Raw genomic sequence first — 21,608 nt, 5'->3', positions numbered from 1 at the left:
TCACCTTAGTTCTGTTTCTCAGTATTCAGTTATGTTTTATTACTCCTTGTGTATTCTTTGTAATAGTTAGATTCATTTTCAAGTTAGTGTGCTCTCCCTCGCCCCCTGTGTTTTGCCATCTCTCTCTCTCTCCTCAGTCCATCTCCTGCCCTCTGCTCTCTTCACTCACCTGCAACCTGTTTATAATTAGCCACAAGTTCCTGCTTCAGTAATCACCTCCCCAGTATATGGCTGTGTTCGAAACCGCATACTACATACTTGCAAACTGCATACTTCCATTCTGCATACTGCATACTCATCGATCAGACAGTATGCAGAGCGTTTACCCACAATGCATTTCGCTCCTGCCCGAGCCGAAATCAGCCGGCCTGAAGCTGATTTCTCTTAAGCTCTAAACTCTGTAAACTTTAGCAACATTTGAAACATTTTCAGGCGAGAAAGTAGTCGTTTAGATCCCCAACGTGTTGAAAATCTGACAAAATACCGGCTATTTACAATTTTGTTCTGACAAACTCGGCGCTACTAAAGCTAGCCGCAGTGAGTAACGCACTTCCGGTTATTTTCACAAAATAAAATACCCGTTGCCTTTTATCATAGGGAAAGCCATTACGATACAATTGGTGCTTTTGTTTTGAAAACAGGAAGTGAACCTACCCTCGTTGTAGCTAGCTCGAAATTGCTGTTTTGACCGGAAATGACAATCTGTCACGTCACGTTACGTTGCATCTTGGGTAGTTTGAGTATGAGTAGTAACCTCATGATGCACACTCAACATTTCGTCAAATCTAGTATGCATCCGGGAACTTTTCGCTTACTCAAACTCGTATACTAACTCAAAAAATTAGTATGAGTAGTAGGAGTAGTAGGAGAAGTAGGAGAAGTATGCGGTTTCGAACACAGCCTATGTCTTTCTGGTTTCACCACACCTTGCCGGATCCTCGTCCTATTCCTCGTCTGATTTCCTCATCTTATTCCTCATCTGATTTCCCTCTCTTGTCATACTCGTCTCCTGTCTCCCTTCCCATGAACACCTCTTGCCAGTTTTGAGTCTCCTTACTCTGTTTTGGTTTTTGTTCCTGTGCTCCCTGTATTCCTGGATCTTTGGTATCATCATTTACTTTTAATAAATCATCAAAATCCAGAGATGGGGACTCGAGTCACTGTGACTTGGACTCAAGTCGACTCGAGTCGCTGTTTTGATGACTTGTGACTTGACTTGACAAAAAAGAAAAGACTTGAGACTCGACTCGGACTTGGAAGTTAAAGACTCGGCACTTGACTTGAGACACGATGACTTGAATGACTTGAGTGTTATTCAGTTCATGTTTTCAGTTTGAATATAAAATTAATAATTAGCTAATATTATCCTGTTAGCCTAGTCAGTAGTTAGCTAACGTTAGCTTGATATGATACGGGGTGGACAGGTTGGACACATTGGCCAATGATGTTTACTGACAGTTACTTGTATCTTTGTCTTTTCACTTTATTAAGATCAGATTCTCCAGGTAAAACTGCAATAATAAGGTGACTTGACTTTGACTTGACTTGACCTGTTACAGGACTTGACTTGACTTGACTTGCCCAAGAAAAAATTACTTGGGACTTACTTGAGACTTGAAAGCTAAGACTTGAGACTTACTTGAGACTTGCACATGTGTGACTTGATCCCATCTCTGTCAAAATCAACTCTCCTCATCTACGTTGTCTGCATTTGGGTCCAACTCCTTTATCACATCATGGCAATATACAAATCTAAAATCTAATTTAAGGCAAAAATACACATATCTGTGCCATGTTTAGATTTAAAGCCAAACTGGTTGTCAGAGGTCAAGAGAAAATGTTCCATTTTATTCAGTATCGTCCTCTCCAAGACCTTGGATAAAATACTGGCTAAAGCTATGGCCTATAATTATCCCTGCTATTTATTTTACCAGCTTTATCTTTTATAACAGGCACTAACATAACAGATAGAACTGAGTCCGGCAAATTGCCATGGACTAAAAATCCAGTAAAACACAAGGAAGGTAAAGGGCAGAGTTTTCTGCTTGGAAATCTTAAATGTTCTCATCCATACCACATGCCTTCAGACTCATAACTGCATCATTCATTTCTTGAATAGAAACTCTCATATCTTCATCATTATCAATACTGCACTAGAAATAAGGAACTTTTAACATAGTTAAATAGTTCACAGTAATGTTTCTGCCACAACTGAATAATTTCTTCTGCACCACTCTCACCTTCGGTATTTGCGAGAAATTGTTTGAGGCTAATAAGACAAATTCATCCTGCAACAAGGTTCTCATTTTGACAACAATAAAGTTCAGGAACTCATCCTCCACTATCACTTTTCCGTTAGCACTTTTGTAAATAAAGGTTTCAGATTTTATTTGAGATTTTATTTGCGCACTGGTAGCACCTTCAGCACGCACCGCCACAGCCCCCGCCATCCCTTTCTATATATATGTATATTGGCTGGATTTATCAGTCTGCCAGAATCTGTGCCCCCTGTCATGATTGCACTTGGCTGTGGTGTTTTGGTTTTGTTCTGAGTTCCAGGCGGGGCTGAGCAGGTATCCAGGAAGTCCGGGGCGGAGTCTGCACTGCTCCTGCCAGCACACGTGCTGCTCTTCTTAGCTCATTTCAAGCTGGCTTCTTAAGGATCTGCAGGAGCTCCAGTCTTCGCCAGATTGTCTCAGTCTCTGTGTTAATGAAGGCAAGGCAAGGCATCTTTATTTATATAGCGCATTTCATACCACAGGCAACTCAATGTGCTTTACATAAAGACAAGGCATTTAAAAGCATAAAGCAGCATAAAAACAAGCAATTTAAAGGGGAACTCCGGTATATTTGAAGCGCAATCCCATTGCTAGAGGTTGTCAAATACTGATAGTAGGTCACAGACAGGTGCAAATCGGCGCTCCCTGTGCGGCGATTGCGCTGTTTGCGCAGCCTGTCATGCGAGGCTAATACGTGGTGGCCAATGGGCAATAATAAACCTTCCACGTAAAACAACAACTTGCACACTGCAGAAACGTCACACCACTTTATAAACCATCCGACAATAAAGTCACAAGCCTTACCATCAAAACCATATGCATGGTTCTCACATTACTGGCATGGGGACGTTACAAAACAACTTTATAAACAGCATGTCACTTACCGGTTGTCGGTAGGCGCGCGCATGTGAAAGCCCAAAAGAGTCAATGGACGATACTCCCCTATACAAAGCAATTATCTTCTCTAGAAAAAAACTGCGTTCAAGTATTTAAAACATTACAACAATATTGTTGTAATATATTGTTGTAATGTTTTAAATACTCAGGTCTGAGTCTATCAGCACGCCGAGGTTCCGGACTTGGTCTTTAGTTTCTAGAGACAGTGACTCAAGATGTTTACTGACAGCAAACCTGTCCGACCAGTGTCCCTCAGTGGTCAAACAAAGCTTTCTTTGTCTAACTGTGCCTCTACCTGTGATCCCAGTGCAACCTTGCTTCTCCTGAGATCTTTGGATGTCTCCACTGACTCCATCTCTGTGTCTGGATTGACAACCCTGCATTCCATACAGCCTCCTCACTTTGTACCTGCCTGCTCGCCCCGCTGCAGCCTGCATCACTCCCTTACCCCTCCTGCGTTGGATCCCTCCTGGAAACATAGTAATCCCTCACTGAGCGATATCTCTAATTGAATTGGATTCTCTGTGGACCTACCTTGCACCATTACTACTAATAAACCAGTTTCTCTTTCCATATTCCCCTGTATCAGTCTGCTTGTGGGTCCCACCTTGAGTGTATCGGCTATTTCATATCTGTGACACCCCCATCTTTAACAAACTAAGATTAAACTTTTCAGCATGTTCTAAAGTATTTATGAAATTAAACATCAGATGGCAGGACCTAAGGCAGGCTTTATAGACAGGGGACACAGATTCTAGCAGACTGATAAATCTTGCCCTTTCACATTCTGTATCCCCCTGCAACTTGAAAAAGGAAAGATGAAACTTCCCCACATTTACTGGAACATTTAATGGAATTTTGTCTGACACTTGCAAAATACATCATGTTTTTTTTTTTTTGCAAACTGTATGACCAGAAAAATCTGTCATAACTGTTATTCCTGAGTAACCTTTATGAAGAAGGACCACACCTGTCCATAATCACAAGAGGGATGAAGCATGATCTGACATACCTGTCAGATATGTCACTTCATAAAACACTTCATGTTTGAACACACTGTCCTATAGAAACGGGATACTTTTCCTGACAAATGGAAAATACAGCTGGTAACGTCAGAAACGTCTACTACAGTAATGGAAGATCGTAGATGAAACGTGATGTTAAAAAACATGCTGTGCATCATAGGGAGGGAGATGAATTGTGTCAGACCGTTTAAGGAGGTGGAGTTTGTATCAGAGCTAGCACACGTTTGTCGTTTGCAATGAAAACGTGGAGTAAAGGTATGAAATACTGTTTTTACAGTTCTGTCTTCTTGAATATTTGATATCAAGCGTCCTCGATGAGCAAACCAAAGTGCCATTATGTTGACAGGACAGCAGTGGTTTCTGAATTTCTTCCAACTGATGCTGGACCCTGCTTCTGAACAGTATTTGACTTGATGAAACTAGATCAAATCATTTATAAATCTCAAAGGGAAATTATAATGTCATATAATGATAATATAAGCAGTGGTCCTAAATTGATTCTACAAGTGAGTGTAAGCATGCATGTTTGTATGCCTTGATTGTTTCTGTGTTGGCCCAGGTAAAGACTGGCGAACTGGGTGGACCCTGACTCCCTACCCACATCTTGCCTGATGGCAGCAGGGATAGGCTTCTAGCTGCAATACAACTTGTGCAGCATTAATCTTGAACAATCAGCTATAGAGCAGTCCCCAGCACAGAGCCAGCCGTCCTTATCAGTTTATTTAGTTTCTTTGAGTCTCAAGTTCAACGTAGTCAGACCTAGCAGTGCAGGTCTAGCACTCCACATCCCAAAGATTTTTTACTTACAGCCCACAATTGAATGTAATGCACATCAAGGGGTTTATAAGTGGGATTGAGAAGGTACTCTACATATACCTGCATATAACCTGCACAAAAACAATGACTAGACTTACAGAAAGCTGAGGATCACCACCAAAGCTGACCTCTGTGATGACCATTTTAAGAAGAAGAATGCTGTATATACCCAAGCGTGCTTTCACATACACACTAGTCTGACCTCTGAATTCAACCTCTTTGTAGGTCATAAACACACACTGGGAGGAATGAGCAACTACGCACGCAGTAGAGCTTCATACTTGTTCATAACTAACTGTAATGTAGCTGCACACAGATATTCAACAGTCTTATCTTCAACCAAAAGTTTTTTTTAAATGTAATTCAAATGATCATATCATACTAATCCCATATTTGATAGGTAACTGACCTAAGGAACCAAACCCATCCAAATTGTGGGCATAAATTGTCTGAAATGGTGAGAGGGAACAAGATTTCTCTAACACCACCAACATATTATGAGCTGTCTGCTGATTAAGTGCAGCAGATGGGTCAAGGGTGGTGAGCAGCTACAGCCACACAAAGGGTGGAGAGAGATGGGGGGGCAAATTCAAATAGTCACAATTCAATACATTAAATGAGACAAGGGGTTCACATGTATGCCTTTTTAAGGCATGAGTGGATTATTTTCATATACATATAGATTTTTTCATTATTCTACTCTTAATACCATTGCAAAAATGACAGAGAAACTGCAGGACAGACTCTAGAGCCAAGCTCAGTTTTGATATCATCAAAGTACACTGAAAATTCCAAATGCAGGATGATTGTACTTACATCCTCCCATCCTTGGGACTATGTACTTCCAAGCAGAACTTGTCTAGTTCATATTACCAAGTAGACAAATTGTACAAGGTTTACTTATAATTGTAAACTCCTATGTTTTAATAAAGATATTTGGGATTTTTTATGGATTTGGACTTGTTTTGAAGTAAGCTTATAACCTCTTAAGTCACATCATGATAACAATAGTTACTCAGTTACATCCATAGTTAAGTCAAGCTACAATTAGAGTTTTACCTGGCCATTAATTCAAACCACTGTGCTTGTTCCAGTAAAAATGTGCAGGAGGGTAATTGAGTCATTGACTGAAGTATGTTGGATGCTGCGCTACTGTGGACTGTGAGAAAATGCTCTGCTGCTTCTACCTTTGTGGGAGATCATAGTACATGTAAGTACAGCTGAATTCACAGACATCATCTTCAAGTTACTTGAATATTGATTTTATCAAATGATGATGCAGTTATAAAATCTGGATGTTATTAAAGCTGAGTGACAGTCTGGACATGCTCAAAGGACCACAATGACTAAAGTCTTGATGGGCTGATTTTCAGTCCCATTTTCTGATGCGTTTAGCCGTCTGACAAAAAAAAGCAGAAAAATGCATGAATAAAACAGCTTTATTAAGAATTCGGCTGTATTCATTTCAAATAGATGTAAAAAGATGGAACTTTGGAGAACACAAGGACCACCTTGACCCATTTGAGTTAAAGGAGAAGTTCGGTTTTTTTAACTTGGACCTTATTTCTGGCATAAAATCCCTTCATCTACTCATCGATAACAGTTTGGTGAAAGTCGGCGTCCTTTGGACGATATTTAGATCACTCGAGATCGGCGTATATCCATATAATGGGAGAGAACAGGGCAGAGACAATACAGCCTCTGAATAAGGCATTATCTGTCTTTGTTTCACCAATACTTTAAGACCAATGAATGAACGAACGCGTAGTATTGCACTGTTATCTCAGACCTGCCGTGTTGTTGTTATCCGGGGCTTGTTTACATGCCTTTTAAAAATCCAGTTTATGTGTGATTAACACAATGATTAGATTTTTTTCCTTGTGATTGTCATGTAAACATGCTCAGTCATTTAATAAAAAAGGAGACTGAGAATGAAGAGCACCGCAGCATACCGCAAATGAAGGCAGCAGCTTCAAAGGCTTAAAAATCTTTCAGAAGAAGACACAAAATGTTGACTGATAAGTCTGAATTTTAGATTTCTAGTTTTTTGTTTAGATTTACTCTGAGAACATAGAAAGACTGATCAATTTCTTGGTTTATTTTAACACCAAAACTCACAAGACATAAAAAAAAAGTTTTTCAACACTGACGGAAATGTCTTCCTTTATTAATTAATCTCTTAACTGAAGCAGGAACAGACAGTTAGATGAACTGGTGCTTAAAACGTTCACGATGAAAAAAATCATTGTGAACATCTGAGTCAAACAAAAAACATTCATATACTCCCACCTGGTGTCCTGTTTGAGACTGTGACCAGGTCATGTTTTAAGGCGAGACACGGCGGGCAAAAACAGGGATTTTTCATGCAGTGGTCAATTTTTAGATTTTGGGCCAGTCTACTCCTTCAATATGTGTTATTACAAAACATAAATTAAAATGTTTATTTCATCACATTTTGTATAATTGCGGCAGTTACGTTTCGCCCAAACGTACGTTTTTACCAAAATGAATCCCCCTATTTAAATCTTTAAATGCCGTTTTCTCAAAATCAGGTTTTTGTATTTTTCCAGTATCAATATCTCAGCCTATGGAGCACCTACTAAAACCAAACTTTCCAGTTATACACTTAACAGTATTCTGAAGATATTTACAGAAGGATTTGTTGATAAATCATTCCTGGCCTGATTTATGTGACATTATAATAAAGAAATATGGCAAAAATTGATGTTTTTTAGGTTATGGACAGTATATTTTGATTTCCTAGGAAATAAAAGCAGATATCCTGAAATCCCTCTGTAATTTTCTTTTCATTTTGTGTGTCAACAAAATGAAAAAAGAATTTTGCACCTGGCTTTATCATATGTTCAGATCTAGCTTCTGGAAATATATGCAAATGTGCGCATATTTAATGAGATAATGCCTAATTTGCGTAATTAAACATACAAATTTCTAAAACTTGTAATACATTTTTTTTCATACTTGTATAAGTAATCAACTGAGGAAGTTTCATGGTGATATCTATTATTTTAAAATATTACCCTATTCACCTGTAGTGTCTCGCCTTAATGATAAAAAGATTATGTATTTTTTTCTTAGGTTCTGCAAATATTGATGTTATATGACTGAAACAGAACTACCATGATTTTAGACAAAAAAGCAGGATTCCAATAAGTGAGAGAAAATGACTTCTTAAACAGGGTTAACGCTTCTTTGTTCAGTTTCAGCAGCTGACAAGATGGTTCAGAGGATTAATCTTTGCTTTTAGAATGACAATGTAACCAGGCCATACCCGTCTATTACAAACACATTCTAAAAATACTGTGGCCACTTTTAAGCCTCCGCCTCAAACATCTTCTTCCTTCCATCCATTCCAGATTTGTCCTCAATGTTTTTGCGCCAGTCACCAACATCACGAAGTTCCTTATCCTGAAACAGCAAGAGGTCAGAAAGTCAGAACTGGGATGGATGGTCAATTTCAGAATGAACAAAGCAAATGGAACAAACAAAAAACAAATGGACCGGCTGCATAAGGTCAACACAGAATATGAGTCATCTTCTTTTGGCCACTGTGTTTTCTACTGTATGCACAGTTGTATAGTTTCTCACCTCCTCTTTGACTTCCTTCTTGACCTGCTTCAGGTTGGCCCTCAGTTCCAGGTTGACTGTATGTTTGGAGCCCAGCAGGGCCTTCAGCATGGCGTCGGCAGACAAGCGTACTTTCTTCAGGACAGGCTTCTTGAACTTGCCCATCAGGTCTTGAACTTTGATCTTAAGGTCATCTTTCTGGAAAAGGGTAATGCACACACCATGTCTAAACATTTGATGGAAATTCTTCAGAAAATCATATTTGCAGTTAGGCCTATTGCCAGAGAAAGACGTTGCCATTTTATATTCATAGAAACCACAACATGTGTATTTTAGACTTCAGTATAGATTCTCAGTCACCCATGTCACTTCAATCTTACAGTAGAACATGAAGAAAAGGCAGCAGGACTACATCTCACCTCTCATCTGAAATGCTTTGTGAGCTTTAATTCCTCACCAGTCAGTTAGAAGTCAAGACATTTTTTGGATGAAAGGCAAGATTTACATCTTGTAAATGAGATGCTGGGGACATCTCTGTCCCCAGCAACACTCCAGCTCGTCCTGGCAGATGCCGAGGCGTTCCAAGGCCAGAAGGGATGTATAATCCCTCCAACTAGTTCTGGGTCTGCCCCAAAGCCTCCTCCCAGTAGGATGTGCCAGGAAAGCATCCAAAGGGAGACAACCAGGAAGCATTTTAAGCAGATGTCCGAACCACCTCAGCTGAGTCCTTTCGATGCGGAAGAGTAGGGGCCCTACTCCAAGTTCCCCCTGGATGCCCAAGCTCCTCATCCTATTCCTTTTATATTTGATCAACTTTTCCGTCTTTCTTTGCTTTCGTCCCAGCTGGTTTTGAATGCGATGTTGCATCAAGCTTTAAATTTGTCAATACTTTTATATGCAGGTTGGTCAGTTCGGATAAATTCACAAATGACAGATGTAAGCATTTATTGCATTTTGGAAGTTTCCTAAATCTAGAAATGAGTTTTGTTTCTTAAAAAAAATCTCCTTCCCCCAAAAATTGATGCGAAGGAAACATTGTACAGCTCTGTGATGGACTGGGAACCTGACGAGAGTGTAGCCCACCTCGCGCCAAATAGAAGCGTGGATAGTCTCTAGTCCCCTCCCCCGACCCTGAATTGGATTAAGCGTATAAAATGGATGGATGGAGAGATTATCCGTTAGTCCAGAAACAACGAGGAAACTTTGATTTGAACTGGCACAAGGAGATTTTCTGGTCAACTCTTTAGTTCAGCTATGACCCAGCAAGGAAGAAAGCTATTGTTGTGTTTGCAAGATTCAAATGTACAGCTAACAGTGAATATAACTTTGTTGTGTGCACAAGAAGTCTATCCAGCTATGTCAATGCCGCCACAGCAATATCAAATCTTTCACATCGAATGATCTCTAACTATCGGCTGCAGTCCGAAGTAGCGAGCCGACTGTCAGACAGGATGTGAGTACAATGGGGCTGTGTAGCACTCGCAGTTTGTACATCAAAGAGTTGCCATCCTGTCTTTTCCAAGGATGTGACACTGATGGGAAACATTGAGTTTTGTAAACAGACCACAGTTTGTCAGACTGAAGAATTGTGTGTCTAACCAGGTGATCAGCAGCACAGGAGCACCACAGGGGACTGTACTCTCACCATTCCTTTTCACTCTGTACACTTCAGACTTCCAGTACAAGTCAGACTCCTGTCATCTACAGAAATATTCAGATGACTCTGCAGTTGTCGGGTGTATCAGAGATGGACAAGAAGCTGAGTACAGAGAGCTGGTGGACCGCTTTGTGGCATGGTGTGGGAACAATCATCTCATCTTGAATGTTAACAAAACAAAGGAGATGATTGTAGATTTCAGGAGAAACAAGGTCAGATCAAACCCTGTTTCCATCATGGGAGAAGAAGTGGAGGTGGTTGAGGAATATAAATACCTTGGTGTTCATGTGGACAACAGACTGGACTGGAGACACAACAGTGAAGCCATCTACAAGAAAGGACAGAGCAGACTGTACTTCTTGAGGAAGCTAAGGTCCTTCAAGGTTTGCAACAAGATGTTGCAGATCTTCTACAAGTCTGTTGTTGAGAGCGTCATTTCCTCTTGCGTCATCTGTTGGGGCAGCAGCATCAGAACCAGGGACCTAAAAAGACTCAACAACCTGATAAGGAAGGCTGGTTCTGTTCTGGGGACGACTGTGGAACCTCTGGAGACAATAATGCAAAGAAGGATTTTGCATAAAATCAAGAGAATTATGGACAACCCTGAACATCCTCTCCATGAGACTGTTATCGGAAAACAGAGTCTCTTCAGTCAAAGGCTTCTTCAGTTTGGATGCAAAACGGACCGCTACAGGAAATCTTTCCTGCCCACAGCCATCAGCATCTATAATAACTCCTTGATTTAATTGAGCTACATCAACATTTAATTTCCCTCTGGGATAAATAAAGTATTTTTGAATTTGAATTTGAATTTGAATTGAATGAGACAAACCAGTTTTCATCCCCTTTTATTTCTAATGCCAAGGATGATGAGGCATCCAAAGCCACCTGAAGCAAAAGATTAAAGCTGATACCCCACGTTCATTTAGGACCATGAAGTTTCACTCAAGTTGCTGGGAAGTTGTCCATTATTAGGAAGGACCTATTGCATTCATTTAGAATCATGTTATAAATCTAAATGAAGCTATGTTAGTTTAGTTTTAGTTTTTAGTTTAGAGTGTTTGGTTGATCTACCTCCTTGATGGCTTTGTTGACTTTCATCTCCAGGTCGTACCGCTCCTCATCAGCAGCATCGATATTGTGGTGGATCTCCCTGCACAGCTCCTGGGCACAGAAACAAACATTTGTGTGTCTAACTTTTTACATCTTGTATTATGTATCTGAGCTGTGATCTGACCTGTGCATTACAGGACAAACAGCCTACTTTGACAGTTAAATTCTTATTCTTTCTTTGGATTTTGTGCTTTAGCATAGCTTGAAAAACAAGTTTTGCTATTCAGAGATCAGAACTAAGAGCTGGAGGTATTAGGGTACTTCAGCCAACTTCAACATTAAAAAACATTTGTCTAATATTCTATAGATCATCATTTTCCCAACCAAATAATAATCTGTCAATTTAGGGCTCCACAAGACCTCTGAAGGTGTCCCACTGTATCAGAATTGTCTTCTTCCATTGCTCTATGGCCCAGTTTGACTTTAGTTCCAAAAGTAAATTCTGACAGCAATGGATGAGTACCAGTTGGGCATTCTAACCAGGGTGCACCCATATGCAAAAAGCTGCAATGTGCTCTGTGTTCTCCCATCTTTGTAGGAGAGTCCGTGCAAAGATTCTCAGCTTTCATTTTCCACATGCATCAGTGTGCCTGGGTGCAAAAGGACCAATTAACCCCTTAACGCCTATTGTCGCATATATGCTACAAACCGTTTGACTCAATCAACCAGCTGAGATAGCATCTTTATTCCCCGGTTTTATGCCAGTTAGTCCATATTCACTAAATAAACATTGTTTTTTCACTGTTATATTACTGTGTTGTTGTTATCTTATTATTGACCATTATGCCTGGTGTTGCAAATAAGCAACATACCAAATTACATACCAAACATACCAAATTGACCTGGGGGGTATTCCTAGAAGCTGGCTTAGCGGAAACCCTGGCTTATTTCGCTACTTCTGGCTAAATTTAGCGAGAGTTCCGTTCCATAAAGGTGGCTTATTTGAACGCCCGCTGAGTAACCATGGTAATTTATGCTGCTGAACTAGCCTGGTCTCGGGCAGGCTAAAGTTGAAGCTTAGCTTAGCTGCAACTCAAAAAATGTCCGACCGGCTGAAACGGACTCCGGAAAGAAATGTTCACCAAGAACACTGAAAAACAAGCCCTTAACATTTTACCAAATAAGGTAGATTTGATATGAGACATTCGTGCAGTCAGACCATATCTCTTGGCTTTACGCCTGGACCAGTGGCCTTGAATCTTCTTTAAAAGTAAGGGACTATCTCTCCCCAGGCAGAGAGTTTTTCGATTTGACAACAGGCTCTCCCAGAGGATGCATTTTCTGTAACTGAGACGGACCTGATGACAGAAATAAAGATTTCTTTTGTTCGACTACGTCCGTTTCAGCAGCTTTCTTCATCACTCATTTTTTACACCGGTTTTTGAAGACGACCTCTCTCAGAATTTACTACAAAGCCAATAAAATCATTCCAAAAAACACAAAAATCATTAATTAATTCATTTAAAAGTGAAGAGTGCAGATAAAATACTTTCAGGTGTCATATGGACATCTAAATAGAACTGTTTTCAGTCTGGATTTAAACATTGTCACATTGTCCAGGCTCCTGCTGGACCCGTGGAGGCTCACTATGTAAACCAAACATTTTTCCATATCCTAAATGTTCAGGTACACTTGGGGATAATTGTCCATAGACTCTGAACTGGATTTCTCATTTTGAAAAATACCACATCAACCCCTTTGAGTAATGCTGAGCAATGTTACATTTATGCCCTGTGAAAGCTCATCATTGACTCCTATCCTCCGTGCATACAGATGATCTGTGATGGAGGTCATTTAATTTCCAACATTGAGGCTAAATGGCCGGGATCAGTTCATGATTCTAGGATCTTCCGAGCATCCTCACTGGCACAGAGGTTTGCACAAGGCGCAAGAATTTTACTGACCTGAAGGAGTGTACTTTTGAAGTAAGGTGTAGCATAGGCAGAATTTTGGTAATCTAATGAGAGGTCAGGTGTAGAGGTCATCTTAAGGAATTTAAAGTGCTCATCATACTTTATTATAAATAGCCATATAAGGCACATATTGCATCAAATTGCCAAGTCTTAACACATGTATATCCATCCAACATTTCTCTTATTCTGCAGGAGAGTTCAATGGTGTCCTGCTTGGGGACAGAGGCTATGCATGCTGGCCGTACCTCCTCACGCCATATCCTGATCCAGGAACAAGGGCGGAGAGGGCGTTCCACCATGCACATGCACATGCACATGCACATGCACATGATACAACAAGGGCACAGATAGAAATGACCTTTGGCCAAATTAAATACATGTTCATTGCTTAAACTTCTCAGGCACCATGGCTGACTTCTGACAGAGCCATCTTAAATTAATAGTATACTTCATATTTTATACATTTTGTCTTGTGGACAACTTTTCAGACTCAAGTCTTTTCTTCGTTGAGTCCCCCAAAAAGAGCATTAAACATCTGCAGCTCATCCAGAACGCTGCTGCTGGAGTTTTAACCCGGACTAAGAGATCTGAACACATCACAGCAGCTTTAAAATCTTTACACTGGCTTCCAGTCAGTCACAGAATAGATTTTAAAAGCCTGCTGATGGTTTACAAATCCCAGAACGGTTTAGGCCCAAAATACATCTGTGATATGTTCAGAGAATATAAAGCCAGCAGAGCTCTTAGATCCAAGGCCTCAGGTCAGCTGGTCCAGTCCAGAGTCCAGACTAAACATGGAGAAGCAGCATTTAGCTGTTATGCTGCAAACAAGTGGAACAAACTGCCAGTGGAGATTAAACTTTCACCAAATGTAGACATTTTTAAATCCAGGTTAAAGACATTTCTGTTCTCATGTGTCTATGCATGAAATCTGCACGCTATCTTTTAATTTATCTTGAATGTTGCTTGTTTTTAAATTAATTTAAATGATTTTATTTGTTTCTCTTTAATGCTCGCTAAATGGACAGAGATGATTTATAACTTTCCACACGTTTAGGTCATGGCACCCCACTGTGAATATAAATGTAAAAAACACTTTTCTAACACTTTGCATGAACCGTACAATAATGACAAGTTTGAGTTCAAGTTGTGTTGAATTGTTTAATTATTATTACATGTTTCTCAAGCTGTGGAGAGAAAACAGAATTAAATACAGTTCACAACACGAAATTCTCCTTTATCTGAATTTATACTAACATCCATCTCCAGTTTCATAATCTCTAGCTTGATCTTTTTTATTTTCAGTTTCTTCCATATCTCTCTTTATTGGACAAACACATTTCTTCAAAGGCTACTTACCACTCTGAAATATGTTCCTGTACTTTACCTTCACCTGCTGCCAGGTACGCTTTTGGCTGTTAAGATTGATCCTGTTGAGATGTAACAGTGAAAAATTAATATGTGGGTCACACACAGGATAATATAGTCACAAAGTATGATGATGCGTGTCGATTATTGGGTTATTAATAAACTGAGCAGGGCCAGTATATGTGTGCTGTACATCTCATACAGAGACAATTCAGCATGCTTTATGTAAACACATTATAACACAAAGAGGAGAGCATAAATACATGAGGACAGTAAAATGAATGTCAATGGTATGAAACTTTCATAACTTACGCATTTAGTCTGTCAGCAGTTGCTAGTCATGCCGTTTCTTCGCTTTATTGATCGCAGCTGTATTACCATTTCTGGTGATGACACTTTTAAAATCCTCATACAGCTCCATCAGCATTATTTGTTCAGCTGCCGAAAAAATAACAGCTCTTGTCTCGCTCTCCTTTTCACAGAGATCTCCGTTTTTCCACCATCCACTCGTCAGGGCTTCTTACGTTCCTCGTGCACTCGCACTAAGCTAGGCTATGTAAGCCTCGCTTGGATTAGCCTCACCGAGATGCAGCTGGAATGGCTTTGGGGAACGACTTGAGGCTTTAAAGCCTGATAAAGGCTGATTCTTACTCGGCGCAACCGCGCAACTGTTCTGGCTCGAGAACCATTAATGACGTCATCGAAAGCGCCAGCCCCTTCACAGTTCCTTCAGCTCATAAGCGCAGTTTGCGCCGAGTATGCGTCACATTTGCAGTTCTCTCCAGACCAGCGGGCGTCACTGTTGAGGAAACAACGTACGTGTCGTACAGATGTTTGTAGAGGCGCACCCTCTCGGTCACCGCGGTCTCTGCAGTGTTCATTTTTTTTTTTTCTTGGTCAGCTGTTTCCGGTTGAGCGCATGCGAAGTCAGAAAAAAAGTTGTGTGCGCGACCTTGCGACGCGCGAGGATTTTCTAGCTTGCGACGGGGGGCGTGGCGGAATTTTGGGTCACGTGACCGTTTGCGCCATTTGCGACCAGCTAGTAAGAGCGAGGTTGCGCCGAGTGAGAATCAGCCTTTACTCGGCGCAACCGCGCAACTGTTCTGGCTCGAGAACCATTAATGACGTCATCGAAAGCGCCAGCCCCTTCACAGTTCCTTCAGCTCATAAGCGCAGTTTGCGCCGAGTATGCGTCACATTTGCAGTTCTCTCCAGACCAGCGAGCGTCACTGTTGAGGAAACAAGCTGAAAAGCATACGAAGAAAGCATACACAATGCCACCTGTGGTGTCACGTCAGCAGAGGCTGGCACATCTGATGCGGAATGAATTTACTCTGGGTGTAGAACTGTATATGTATCTCAGAGCTAAGCGGCTGCGGCAAAAACAGAAGAGAAGGTGGAATGTTCGTCCTTTGCAACAAGACGAACTTTGTCAAACGTTGTCAAACGTTGTCCTTTGGGACAACGTTGTCCCAGTGTAACTTCATAGACGTGTCGTACAGATGTTTGTAGAGGCGCACCCTCTCGGTCACCGCGGTCTCTGCAGTGTTCATGTTTCCTTTCTCTTGGTCAGCTGTTTCTCGCGCGAAGTCAGAAAAAAAGTTGTGTGCGCGCCCTTGCGACGCGCGAGGATTTTTTAGCTTGCGACGGGGGGCGTGGCGGAATTTTGGGTCACGTGACCGTTTGCGCCATTTGCGACCAGCTAGTAAGAATGGGTCAAAGCGAGGTTGCGCCGAGTAAGAATCAGGCTTTACCGGCTATAGCATGGCTTTCTTTAGCTACTTTCTAGGAATACCCCCCCAGGATGCCTGTTGTCTCAAATTTGCAAGATACCAAAATTTCTATTTATTTTTTGTGCAAATGTGAAATTAATAATCTCAGCGTTATTTACCATCTACTTAAAGGCTAAAACACACACAAAACATTTTTTTATATACAGCTATATAAATTCAGGCGTTAATGTAGATTCTAAGCACCTCATCTCTCACCACTGCTGAACAGGCCCAGAGTGGTGGAAGGTACTGTACCACAAGCCTTCGAGCAAGAGATTGCTTGTTTGAAAACAAAGGTTTATGCTTAGAGCTAGAATATATGATCGTGGTTATACAGTTACAAAAATTTTAATAGTTTTGACTCTCACAATTTACAACCATAGATTCTGACACTGCTACATTTTTAACTTGTTGACAAACGTACTTTTTTGCCATTTTTTTGGTAAGACTGGACTCTGAATTCAGAGGTATAGGGGAGCATTCCCTAAGCATTCATATAAGCCAAAACTCACAGGGCCATACTGTCATTCAGCAGTACCACTGTGGTCAACATTAGGTTATACACTGGAAAAAAATCAAAGTCTTACCAGTATATTTGTCTCATTTCTAGTCAAAATATCTCATTACACTTAATATGAGACACAACTGCCTAACAAGTACTATTTCAGCCAGATATAGGGACTTGTTTGAAGACAATACATCTGGAATATCTACTTAAAGGTAGGGTAGGAGATCCTGGATTTTGAGTCCAGCGAAGCTGCATTTTGAAAATACACAGGTAAAAAGTCCCAACCCTTTTCTTCACTTTCTTCCCGAAGGCACGCCTCTAGAGTACATGAACGCGCACGAGCACGAAGGTGCACGAGCGCTGTTCTGACAGCAAGCATCGATTGTTGCCGTATTTAGTATTTAGTATTTAGTTTATGCTAACTATACGTTTAATAATGCTAGGTGCTAGCCAAGCTGGCTCTAGTTTAGCTTCCTGCCAAGCTTCGTTCACGGAGCAGGGTACGCGCACAGGGAGAAGGAGGGGGAAGGAGGGGGAGGGGGAGGGGGAGGGGGAGGGAGGAGGGAGGAGCAGATTGCAGTTTGATAGACGGCATCAGAATCCAATCATTGTGAACGGTCCGTTCACAATGATTGGATACTGTTTTTCCTAGATTGTACGTTCTAGAGGCCACTAAAACTTTTCATATTTGTGTCAAAACTTTTAATTAATTGGTTGCAATGAGGGTGTGAAGAGTATTTCAAGCAATATGTAAAAAAATGCTCCAGAAAAAGATCCCCTACCCTGCCTTTAAATGAAAAAGTCTTGAAAACAAATTGTTTTGAGTCACATATCACATGAAACAAGCTTTTTTGACATTTGAAGAGGTTTTTAAGCTAATTTCAAGATCACTTTTATCTCAAAAGTCCTAAATATCACATCTTATTTCAAGAAATCTTGACAAGCCGATTTCCACTAGTTCCATTGGCAGATTTTTTTTGCTTATTTCAAGCGAAAACGTCTTGTATTTGTTGTTTTTTTTACTTATTTTTGGAGGGGCATTTTTTCCAGTGTAGCTATCAGAGTTTCCCAGGATGGGAGGTGGAATATGCTCTGCTGCCCAAGTCTTAATCCAGTGAAGCTGTTTTTCACCTGTGTAAGAGCAACAGAGGTTACACCCTACAGAAAGCTCCAGGAGTTTGACTGAAGGCAGGATCGCTTCAGCATAGAGATACAAACCATCTGCTTTAATGTTGGGAAAACTGAAGTTTTCAGTTTGAAAACGTACATTCTGACATAAATGTCGGCTCTGGTTTGGGACACACCTGCAGCTCTTGCATGGTTCTCGGCATGGACAGAGGAGGGCAGCTCTCAGCCATGTACCTCTCCCTCTCTTCCTCTCGCTCTCTCTCCTCCTCCTCCAGTAAACCTTTAGCGATGGATAGCATCAAACTCTGCCAAAGAAATAGACCCATGACACCAAACTTCAGGGCACAATGAAGACATTCAGACTATTTTGGTTCTTATGTGTGTGTATGTGTATAAAACCTTGAAAAAAAAAGGATCTTTTACCTTTAGATGAAGCTTGCGACTTGAAGACATCTTTTTTCTTAAAGATTTAAGAAAACACCAATTTGTTATGATAGAATTTTAAAGTTAGGGTATATGATTCTTCCAATTACAGCAGTTTTGTTTATTTAAAATGCGTGAATAACTTGGGTTAATATAAAGAAAAATTAGACCCAGAATTACTCACTCCGACATCTTGGTTCGTTTAGCTTCAAAACCCTGGAAGAACCATGAGATGCATTTTAGAGAGACAAAAAGGTGATGATACAAAGACAAAGTGACTCATTTATAGAGGATTATATCTCAGACATTAAAAAGTCAGAGGCTGGCAGAAACCGAGGGAAATGTGACAGTGAGTGCGGGTTTGTCAGCCTACAAACAACCCGAGGATGCATCTGTCCACTCTTTTGGAAATAATACCTCCACTGAGAAGAAACACGATACTGATGTGAGTATCAACAACCTGCCTCAGGGAAAAGCCTCGGGTCTATATTAGGTTAAGATCTGTGTCCAGTCGGCCCCTCTCAACACCCTTGTCATTGCAAAGCCTGTCCTCTGCAAGATCTTTAGGAAACACCTGGTACACTCTGTTGATGGAAACATCTCAGACATGGCCAAGATATTACCCATCGTCTCTGAAAATAGAGGCAGAGCAGAATGATCCAGACAATCGCAGCAACCAAACAGAAAGTGGGGATCTAAATGGGCTTGACTGCATTTGAGAATGTTTATTCATTCAGCAAATGATGATGACCCTAACTCAGACATCACTAGTATACACTACAAACTGCCTCTTTGTTACAATGATGGAAACACAACACATACATCCAAAGGCATAACTGGATCATTTTGCTCTTGTATATAACCACATGTTTATATCTGTGTTGGGCCTGTGATGGACAGGCAGCCTTTCACGGAGTGAGAGCTTGTACATGCTGATGTTCTCTAATTTAATTAAAAAAAGTATCATCAGCATAAAAAGATCTGCGTAAACGTATGTGTAATGCATTCAGTTAACTATTAACAAAAGATCATTGCTGTAATAATAACCGTATATACACATATATGGTTATATAGCAATAAGTCTGCTCATATTATAGAGGATGCACAACAAAATAAAAATAAAGAAACAAAATAAAAAAATTCCACTTGAAGTGAAATTCAGAACTTGATAAATTACATCTCTGAGAGATGATTGATTCCAAATTAAAAATCCAAATCAGCTGAACAAAGCAAACAACCAGGACATGTGACTGTATTTATGCATGTTCTCTGTAAATATGTCACTTAATGTTACACATGTCTGAGGTAAGTGGCATCATGCTAAAAGAATGATATACATTTCTTGTTGTTTGCAGTGGTGCTGCTGCTTTCTTTTTTTTAGTTTAGTAACTCCAATATAGTTGTTTTAAGGTAAATCTGAGCACTCTTAAAGTTTACTTCATCATCTCAAACACAACTGAACTTAGCTGTTTTATTGCATTAGAACTTTATGTCATTTAGATTTCTACAAAACAAATGTTTCCTGAGAGCTGAGAAGTTTGAGCATATCTGTAGGAAACATGAGGATTGTCTCATTACATGATGCCGTCTATCAAAGCACTGGATCACACTCAGCTCTCTCTAAATCTGTGAGAACACAGCACTAAACACTGGGATCCATTAGTTTTTCAGCTCTTCAGTCCATTTACACCAACGAACTTGGTCACGTTGCATTACACACCTGCAGAGTGGACAGCTTTGCTCCCAAAGTATTGACACCCAAGTGGATATCTCCACCTCCCTCATCCTACTGCAGAGGTTTGCCAGTTAAAACATCCAGAGAAACAGATCTGTTGTCATTCAAGCTGAGGTGAAGCCTCCACCTGACAGCCAAAAACCTCATTTCCTGTTTGGAGCTGTATGCCAAATAACTTGTCTGTAAATAGCAGCAGTAGATAAGTTTAATAAACCTTACCTTTTGGCTAAAGATGAACACAAACGAATGGGACAGATTTGGGCAGCGGCTCTGTTTCTGGCGTCAGAAGTTCACATATATATTGCATTCCCAAAAGGTGAAGGAAACCCCGTCTTTCTCTTTATGGGAGTAAGTTTTCAAACTGACCAATGGGTTCATGAGCACTAGAAATTTCATATATCCCCCCCCCCCAGGCTCCTCCCTTTAAGGACATCCTCCGTCCTGATTGCTGTGCTGATTGCAGCATGCGCTTTGGAAATGCTTAATGCTCAGGCTTCTTAACGTTGTTTTGGTTCTTCAAAGCATTTTAAGTGTTTCTTATTAAGTCATTCACATTGAAACTTGTGGCACTTCTTATTATATAATAGAATACTAAAAAAGATCAGCCCTGAGCTTGAAAAAAGAAGGTGGAAGTGCAGAGAAGACTCAATAAACATGATCATAAATCAGACCGGTGCAGCTACTGGGTGGGACGGAGCTGTGGTCCGGGGCAGATTTTCAGTGAGAGGGACCAGGGAGCAGAAGTGATGAAAGTTGAGGGCACAGCAGGTGGGAGACCAGAGATTTCAAAAGGGATCATTCCAGACTAACTTAATGGATGCTCTTAAGAAGGCATTAACAGCTGGTGTCCCTGTAAGCCAGAGAAACTTTCTGATCCCAGGCTACTCAGGCTTTTCAAAGGAAGAGAAATGATGAGCAACAGCAAGATTTTAGCAAAGTTACCGGCTGATTTCATTAAGTGCTAAAGCTAACATATTACCTCAATCTGTTTTCACTTTCCATCCACACATTTTATTTCATACTGTACAATTCATTTGGCGAGTTAACAAAGTAAAGATCAAGTACATCAGCTTCTTTAATATTTCAACATTCAATGACTTAAAAACATGACATGAGAAATACACTGCTTCACATTTCTGAACATCATAATCATCAAGAACATTCTGGGCCACTGAGAAATCACCTGAGCATCAGTTTGATATGACAACATGAGGAATTTACAAGCAAAGAAGCAAAATCTGCTGACACGTCATCGACTACAGAGGCTCATCAGTCTTTCAGTCTCATCAACACCTGTGTCAATAAAACCCAGCTACTGTACACCGGTGAACAGCAAAGATATCACAGCAAAGACCACTTCACATAAATGTCTCGTGCATTCTTTTGCTT

At 40.5% G+C, this 21,608-nt stretch overlaps 1 protein-coding gene across 1 annotated transcript; it reads right to left on the bottom strand.

The window, feature by feature from the left end:
• Positions 1-7,348: 7,348 nt before the first annotated feature.
• LOC142383635 (troponin I, fast skeletal muscle-like) lies at positions 7,349-18,761 on the bottom strand. Its single transcript, XM_075469254.1, has 6 exons — positions 18,669-18,761; positions 18,485-18,521; positions 18,238-18,366; positions 11,334-11,423; positions 8,624-8,800; positions 7,349-8,443 (listed from the first exon to the last, which is right to left on the bottom strand). Exons 1-6 carry the CDS (start codon positions 18,674-18,676, stop codon positions 8,348-8,350), a joined length of 537 nt encoding a protein of 178 aa, XP_075325369.1. The 5' UTR covers positions 18,677-18,761; the 3' UTR covers positions 7,349-8,347.
• Positions 18,762-21,608: the final 2,847 nt, after the last annotated feature.

Source organism: Odontesthes bonariensis, chromosome 7 (assembly GCF_027942865.1).
Source record: "Odontesthes bonariensis isolate fOdoBon6 chromosome 7, fOdoBon6.hap1, whole genome shotgun sequence".
Taxonomy (NCBI): Eukaryota; Metazoa; Chordata; class Actinopteri; order Atheriniformes; family Atherinopsidae; genus Odontesthes; species Odontesthes bonariensis.
The sequence above is the reverse complement of the archived record's forward strand: the minus strand, read 5'-3'. Positions and strand labels throughout refer to the sequence as shown.